This window comes from Sceloporus undulatus, chromosome 5 (assembly GCF_019175285.1).
Source record: "Sceloporus undulatus isolate JIND9_A2432 ecotype Alabama chromosome 5, SceUnd_v1.1, whole genome shotgun sequence".
In the NCBI taxonomy this organism is placed as follows: Eukaryota; Metazoa; Chordata; class Lepidosauria; order Squamata; family Phrynosomatidae; genus Sceloporus; species Sceloporus undulatus.
This window is the reverse complement of record NC_056526.1, coordinates 57,364,659-57,373,154: the sequence shown is the minus strand read 5'-3', so window position 1 is coordinate 57,373,154 and position 8,496 is coordinate 57,364,659. Positions and strand designations below refer to the sequence as shown.

The window sequence follows — 8,496 nt, the reverse complement described above, 5'->3', positions numbered from 1 at the left end:
CGATTAGATACCATATATAAAAAAACTTAAATCATACAGTACCGTTAAAATCTTATCTGAATTAAAATGAAATAGCTGTCCTCTGAAGAGAAGTAAACCGTTTGAGAGATCTCGCATCTGGAGCACTGGAGAACGTTTACAAAGTGTATAGCTATAAAGACAGTTTAAACCCTTGTGGTGAGCAAAGGGTCTTTGCGTGCATTCTCTTCTGATTATTTATCAGTTCACAATAGTGGTTTCTGTACTTCTTCTTTGTTCCTGTCTCTCTGGTTCTCTGTAGCTTTGAGCATTGCTCTTCAAGTACTCAAACAGTAAATCCAACTCACCAACCATTTTGTTCTTCCATTCTCTCCCAACTGTAGATAAAGCCAAAAAGTTTTTCATACAATGTGTTGTGTTGTGTGTGAGGGAGTCTTAAGTAGTTGTTAAATTGGTGATCATGTATTTCATAGGATTTTTTTAGGCAATTAGGTACCTCGGGTGGTTTTGCAGTTTCCTTCCTCTGGACGTACAAACACGCATTAATTATGGTGGTTCCGTATTAGGTTGGAAGGGGTTCACTTGGTCCTTGGGGTTTGGTGGGCCCGTTCACGTGGGGGCTGCATTGTTACTAGTGGAGTGCTGCGGTCCACGTTCACGCGGCGCATATGCGCTGCAAGTGCATCATTGGCGCCCGCGGCATCTATCCATGCGCAAGAGAAGCGTCATTTTGGTGCTTCTTATTTCGGCAGAGCCTCGCGGTTTGGACGCTGGGGCTCCTCCGCGCTGCAAATTTGTTCAGAGGGGTTTTGCTTTTGCTTTCCTCTGCAGCTGAGAGAGTGTGACTTGCGCAAGGTCACCCTATGGGTTTCCATGGCTGAGTCAGGAACCCTGGTCTCCGAACGTCATAGTCCAACACTCAGACCACTACGCCACTCCAGCTCACTAAACTACAAATCTCAAGATTCCATGAAAGGGCCCTGAGCTTCTAGAAATGCAGAAGCAGCAGCAGCAGCGTGGATATTTGAGACTATAAGTCTGCCTGTCCTATGCTATACTTCTTTCTGTAGTGCTGCCTTTATTTAACATTGATACTATTCAAGCCTAATTCCCCTACATACAGATTGAGAGGTTATAGCCCACAAAAGCTGGAGAATCATGCCTTTCCTAAACATCTGAGTTCACCCCTAGTTGTATAGAAAAAGGTAGAGTTACCAAAATCAACTTACCTGATCTAATTTGTCTTTCATTTGTTTCAGATTGCTTTCAATGTGCTTTTTTTCTCCCAATGGTTTCTGAAAAGGAAGGAACACAATGTGGTTTCATTTCACACCTTTCTCTTAACTTGCACTTTTGACCTGAAATTTCCTCTTCCTATATTAGTTGCAGTGATTTGGTGTATTGCTTTTTTGATGGATATATTGAGATGGACTAGTTGTATATACACATTGGACACCGTTTAATAGCAGGGGAAAGAACAGAACTGAAAAGTAATGAGATTTCAAGGAAATTGGGGACAAGAAATGAATAATAAGGCGGGCCAGCAGATAAATACCATACTTACACAGCCATTCAGATCCACAGACAAATGAGCCAAGAAATTTGCCACTTCCTGGACTTTGGAATGTGTTTCAGGAGAAGATTTTAGCTCATAGAGGACATTGGTCACCACAATATCTGTTACTCTCTTCATTAGGTAGCAGCGATCCCTCTCCTGTAAAACAATTTAATAAAATTATGTGGACTGAAGAATAAGAGAACAAGCAATTTTTAAGTTAAAAAATTAATTAATTCATGTAGAAACTGGGAAGCTCACCTTGATGTTAACATACAGATGTTCCCCAATGAATCTGTTATCTGTATCTTTATCAAAAAGTTGGGCCTAAAAGAAAGAGTCAGAATGAGCGTGTGGCAGAAAGATAAGTTCTTTTAAAACATTCTGCACTGTGGCAGCACAGCTCAATGGAACACTGCAGCTCTCCATTTTTTACAGACAATTTAGGGGCGAGTACTATATAAAAATATAGAAAATCATGCAAAGTAAAATTAAACTGTAGGAATGATGAATGCAAAATCCACTAGGCTAAGAAGGTCCAAGTTGTTTTCAGCTCATGAAGATCTATGCCTATACCTAATTTATTTATATCCCATGTTTTCCCCATACCAGAATGCAAAGTGGCTTATGAAATGGCTTACAAATATTAAAACAAATACAGCTTAAAATATATACCTTATCAGTTAAAAAATATATCAAAATTATGTTTAAAACACAATTAAATAATTTGTAGAATTAAAACATTTTAAAACATTAAAAGACAGAAGATAAAAGCCAATAAAACAGCAGATCACTAAAAGCCCATTACATTCAATTCCCAAAAACCTGCCAGAATAGAAAAGTTTTCACTTGCCCACAGAAGGACGACAAGGAAGGTCTCTGGGGACAGAGTTACAAAGCCTGGGAGCTGCCACCAAAAAGGCCCTCTCTCTTGTTCTTACCAAATAAGACTGGTGTGACTGAGAGAGGGGCCTCGCCTGAGAGCCTGGGGAGACTCATACAGACACTATTGGATAACTATATGCCAGTTTCTAGTATTCCATTTTGGGGCAAAAGTCTGAAGGGCCTAAATTTCCTAAAGGCACTTGATCTCAGAAACTAATCTAACCAGATCATAGGTGCTAAGTAGAGTCAACCTTGGTTAGCACTTCGAGGAAGGAGATGGAAAAATTTCAGAGGAAGGAACTGGCAAAACTACCTCTGAGTATACCTTATCTATGAAAACCCTAGAAATTCATGGGGTCGCCATAAGACAACAAGCTACTTCACTACACTGGAGTGTGTGGTAGCCTCTGGTTTCACAATGAAATGTTTATTGTTGTTATTTACTTATATCCCACCTCTTTCCCAGCACTGAGATTTAAGGCGGTAGACAAAAATGAAAACAAATAAAATCTCATATAACTGGGGGGAAAACAAAAATTCAAATATAACCAAACCACCAATAAAATTAAAATGTGATATTAGAGCATGTTCATCTAAAAAAATATACCACATGTACAGGTGACAAGATACATTATTAAAAATTTTATCCCCTTAAATAGTCAACTCTCAAAGGCCTTCAAAATAAAATGTCTTCACCTGTCACCAGAGGGACTCCATGGAGGGAGCCAACTGAGCCTCTCTAGAAAGGGAGCCTAGGAGCAGTCATCAAGAAGGCCCACTCCCATGTTTCCAACAGATGTATCTGTTATCGTGCTGGGATCCAGAGAAGGGCCTCCTCATAAGAGTTCAAAACCCAGCCTGGCTCATTTAGAATAATATGGTTCTTGAGATAACCTTGACCCAAGCCATATATTCACATCCTTTGACACAAAAATAAAGTACATATAACAAAGCATAAATGTTTGCAAGGTCTATAGGCAGGTAACCCTGAGTGGCCAATAATGAGTAGGCTATGTGGCTGAGTGCTATATCATTAAAGTAGCTGGATATGTTTTAGTGGATTGTTGTGATGTCCCCATTGTACTTTTTTTAACTATGTTGTATAAATTAGCTTATCTATATAACCATAAATCATCAGAGATTAGTTTCCTTTCAGAAAGAAGAAATGACCAAAAAAAAAGAAAGTATAGTATAAAATGTCAATAGCCCTAAGTGACAGGAGAGACACCATGGAGGGAAAAAACACTAATGTGATGCATTTGCTTAATGTTTTACCTGTTCAGCCAAGGTGTCGGTACAGTTCTTGATGTAGAATATCTGGAAGACGCTTTTGTTGAGTGTGCAGGAGTGTTTAGTAACAGCATCAGCTTCCTTTGGTGGCACAGGGCTTGCAAAGAGGAGAAAAGACAAGCACCAAAAACAGAAAAGCCAAAAGGAGAGGCACCTCATCCAGTTTTGCAGTGGATTCATGGCTCCAAAAGAAAGGCAATAAATTCAGCCACAACCTAGAACCTTCATGAGACAGAACGAAGGAGAATTACCCCATAAAGACTGACAAATATACATATACATAGATTCCATTACTATAAAATTATATTTATTAAAATGTTATATTTTTATTTTTTTACATTTATAAATTATAATACGGTAGAATTTATATGGAGATATATACAATATTGATATATAGGAAGAGAGAGATAAAGAGAGATTGAAAAATTTTCTACTTACTTGTGGATTTTGATCTGTGCTGCAAAGGAGCGGAGGATTCTCTTTTATATATACCCATTTTCACCTTGTTCAAAAAGGAATGATGAGTTACAGTGACATCATCTTGCTTTCCACTATTACTTCTGAGAATTTACTAACCACTCTACACAAAAAAGCCACAAGACAGAACCTCACAGATTTTCTATTGTTTAATTTCTTACGAAGTGACCCTGTTGATCATGCTGGGGGCAAAAAGTGTGTGGTTTGAGGGGTAAATTTTGCTTACTTCTTTGGTCACCTAAATCTGTTGCAATTTAGGGTCAAACCAAATATGACACCAAATATGACACCATTCATACAATTCACAAGCACTATGAGGATCAAAGCAGGGAACAAAGGATTGAAGCCTCTTTTCAACTCTTTTAAGGTGCCATCCAAATTGCATTTCCCATAGTTGCAATTTACATTTTAAAAACCATTGTGCAATTGCTACTATAATGAATCAAAAGTAAGGCATATTGCACTTAACAAAGCGTCTATCAATTTTTACAAAGTGTTTTTAAGCCCTTTCAGCCCCCTACCTTCCTCTTTGTCCTCTGTCTAACTGAACATTTTTAGAAGCAATAACATTGGGAAGATGATGGAGAAACATAGACCCTTGGGGTTTCCTCACAATAGCATGTCTGTCAAAAACATGTGATAAAGCCTGAGCTGGGAAAGAATGGGCTTCTATTCTATCTTATCCTTCTGTAGCAATGTGCTTTTCTACAGTGGGCAAGGTAAATAGCAGGTGCCTTCAGAATTCCTTACTGAGCATAGGAGAACAGCAAAACAAAGAAAAGGAAAGTGGAGATCATCTTGCCTCACTGTCTCATAGAATCATAGAATTGGAAGAGACCACAAGGGCCATCCAGTCCAACCTCCTGCCATGCAGGAACTGTCAATCAAAGCATCCCCAACAGATGGCCATCAAGCCTCTGTTTAAAGATCTCCAGGGAAGGTTAAAAATTCATAGATCTAGAAGTTTGATCACCAACATGGGAATCATAAAAAGTGGAGACTTGTGAAAGAAAAAAACAATCTGGATGCATTTTGGAAGATGTTTTCCAGTGGTCTCTAAGAGATTCAAAATGTTTTCATCTACTTATATAAAATTTACTTGACCTGTTTGTTTCATTTTGCATGTGCCTGTTATTAGTTTTGAATTCAAAGTGTGCTGAAATATGTGAACTGCTCTTCTTTTTCCGTGTGTGTGTGTGTGTGTGTGGTGGCAGTGTAAGAATTTATCTCTATTCTTTCCATGTTAATTGTGTCTCTGATACCAAATTTTCTGTTAATAAAGTAATATCCAGGAATACATCTACTTGACAAATCTGTAATAAGAAGCAAGAGAAACAGATTCATCCCTTTCTATCACGGATCTACTCTGAAGTAAATTTGCAAGGAGAGTGAGTGCCACAATGAAATTTGTATGCATTTTGGGTATACTTTTCTCTTAATGCATGCAATCTATTTGCAACCATTTCCCCAACTATATTAGTTACAACACCTTTCACTCACACCCACCAGCCATACCACACTTGGCACTGATGACAAGTACAAGTATACTTTGGTTAACAAAGAGCAGTTCAGCATATTTCAGCTGACCTTTTGTTCAAAATTAACATTGTGCACATGTGAAATGAAACAACCAGGTCAGGTAAACCTTACGTAAGTAAACAAAAACATTTTGGATCTTCTAGAGTCCACCTGAAAGTTTCTTCCAAAAGGCAGGATGCCATGCCAGCCCAGGATTATTTCTTTTTCTTTCAACAGCCCCTACTTATCTCCTGATTTCCATTTTAGTGGTGAAACTCATAGAACTATTCTTTTTTAACATGCCAGGATAGCTGGTGAGGTGGGTTAATCTGTTTTCCCATTTTCTTTCTGTTTTGGTCTTCACACATGCATGCTCCACATGTGATTTTGGAGGCAGCAGTGTACCTTGCCTGTTGTATGTAAGCACAGATAGCCAATGGTGTCACTAGGGGGTGTAGGAGGTGAGGACTGCACTTGATGACACCCCAGAAAAGGGGCGACACCCAGTTAGGCCCTCTTCTCAATGTGCCTCTCCCAGCTTCAGCATGGCAGCAGAGGCCTCCTCACAAGAAGATTTCTGTTGCCACAACAAAGGAGAGGGCCAAATGCCACTCTCACGGCTTCACCAAAGCAGTGGAGGCCTCTTTATGAAGAGACTTCCACCTCAGCAGTGAAGGAGAAGGTGGAGCATGCCCTTTTGGCTGCTGCAGCCTGCTCTGCACAATGAGTAACACCAGAGGTGGGGACAACATTGTACACAGCTATAACAGAATCACCTAGAGTAGGATCCTATTCTTTCCAAGGCCAAATTTTATTGCATTGTTTACCACAGATATGCTGCTGCAACCCAACACACTGCTGAACCCAACACTGCAACCCATCACACTGGTACAACCCAATCTTTCTGTACCCCTCCTTCACCATCCTCCCAATAGCAAAACACTTGAAGCTAGACAGAAGACAAGATAGAGGGGGCTGGGCTCAGTTCCCATTAAAAAAGACTTTGTAAACAGGAACTTATTTGCCAGAGGCTTTGTTATCCGAGTTATAGCTCTGATAATTCAAATAATTTTCAGAGTTCCCAGTCTTAAGCATTGTTAGGGAGAATTTTTCCAACCCTTCAGGTTGGTAGGTACTTTCAGTCAATGATAGCCAGGTATTCAGATTGACTTTATCTAGTCTGTAGAGCAGGCACTGACAACACATAGCCCATGGAGTGTATGCCAACACAACATCTTTCCAATCCTAGCCCTGCAATTTGTCTGTATGTTCAAAAAAGGAAAATCTGAAAAGCTTCCAGGAAATGCAACTCTTTGAAAAGTGTCCAGGAAATGTAAGGCTCATTTAAGCATGGTGCACAGCTTTCCTTTGTATTTTACTTGTTTTAAAATTATATGTAGATTAGCCATTTTTTATTTTAAAAATGGGGAAAATCATTTTCATTGACAGTGTGACCCACTAAGGGTACCAGGCTGTGTGACTATTGGTGATGGTGATGGTACTGTGTGCCTTCAAGTCATTTCTGACTTATAGTGACCCTAGGATGAACCTATCATGGGGATTTCTTGGCAAGGTTTGTTCAGAGGAGGTTTGCCATTGCCTTCCCCTGAGGCTGAGAGCATGTGACTTGTCCAAGGTCACCTAGTGGGTTTCATGGCTGAACAAGAAATTGAACTCTTGTCTCCAGAGTCACAGTCCAACACTCAAAGCAGTACACCACAATGGAATATATATTACTGTCTATATAACAATATCAGTTCCATCCCCAACTATAGGGATGCACTGAAAAACTTCCTGGCTACCTTTATCCTCCATCTCCAGCACTTTGCATAATTTGCCAGCTTCAAACAGGATCTTGACTTAAGAGAATAAATAATTGTTCACTGTAACTTCCTTCATATCTTTGCTGAACTTGAATTATATGGTCTCAAGCTACTTTGTAGCTAAATCCTGTGCTGCTCTAATACCATCCATTATAAAAAGTTAAATGGGATGGTTATATGATGCCTCCTTTCCCCAAAGCAAAACTGTTTGTAAAGCTGATCAGTGTGAGATGATCTGCAGCTTGACCAACTGACATGTTGTTACCAGAACCAAATAGAATCCAACGAGGGACAAAAGTTTTTGTGCCACACTGGTAATATATTAATTGGCCCTACACATGCTCTCATTGTCTACAGAAGCATCCAAGTTATCCACCCATTTCTGATCAGGTGTTCCCTTGGCATTCTTTTCATTATATGTTCAACCTTGTTTTACCCTTATAAGCATAAGATGGCTACTTGATTCATCTTTAACCATTGTTGTAGACCTGACGTAGGAAATGTGTCACCCTCCAGAGATTGTTTGACTGTCACTCCCAGCAGTCATCAATATTGGCTGTGCTGGCTAGGGCTGCTACAATTTGTAGTGCAACAACATCTGGAGGACCACATGGTTCCCACCCCTGCTATAGATGAAGTACTGTACAGTGTTCAAGTCTAGCAATCACCCATAGACCAGGTTGCTTAAGCATTGCAGATATAGAGTTGACATCAAAAGTGAGAGCTCTTCTCCCTAAAGATATTTTTTAAGAGACACACTGATGCCTCTTCCAAGTAATAAACCAGTGCTTTTCCACACAGATATCAATGAATGTATTATTTATTTATTTATTTATTTATTTAAAATAATTGTTAATTGCTTCCCTACCCACCAGTGCCTCCAAACCAGTGCCACTTGCATATTTGTCTATGGATTTATAACTAAGGTTCATGCCTACAGAAGCTCCCCAGTGTGGTCAAACAAAGACA

At 39.5% G+C, this 8,496-nt stretch overlaps 1 protein-coding gene across 1 annotated transcript; it reads right to left on the bottom strand.

The window, feature by feature from the left end:
* Positions 1–219: 219 nt before the first annotated feature.
* Positions 220–3,991, bottom strand: IL22 (interleukin 22). Its single transcript, XM_042468005.1, is given in 5 exon segments — positions 220–356; positions 1,205–1,274; positions 1,544–1,693; positions 1,796–1,861; positions 3,695–3,991. Coding segments are annotated over 5 exon segments (720 nt in total).
* Positions 3,992–8,496: the final 4,505 nt, after the last annotated feature.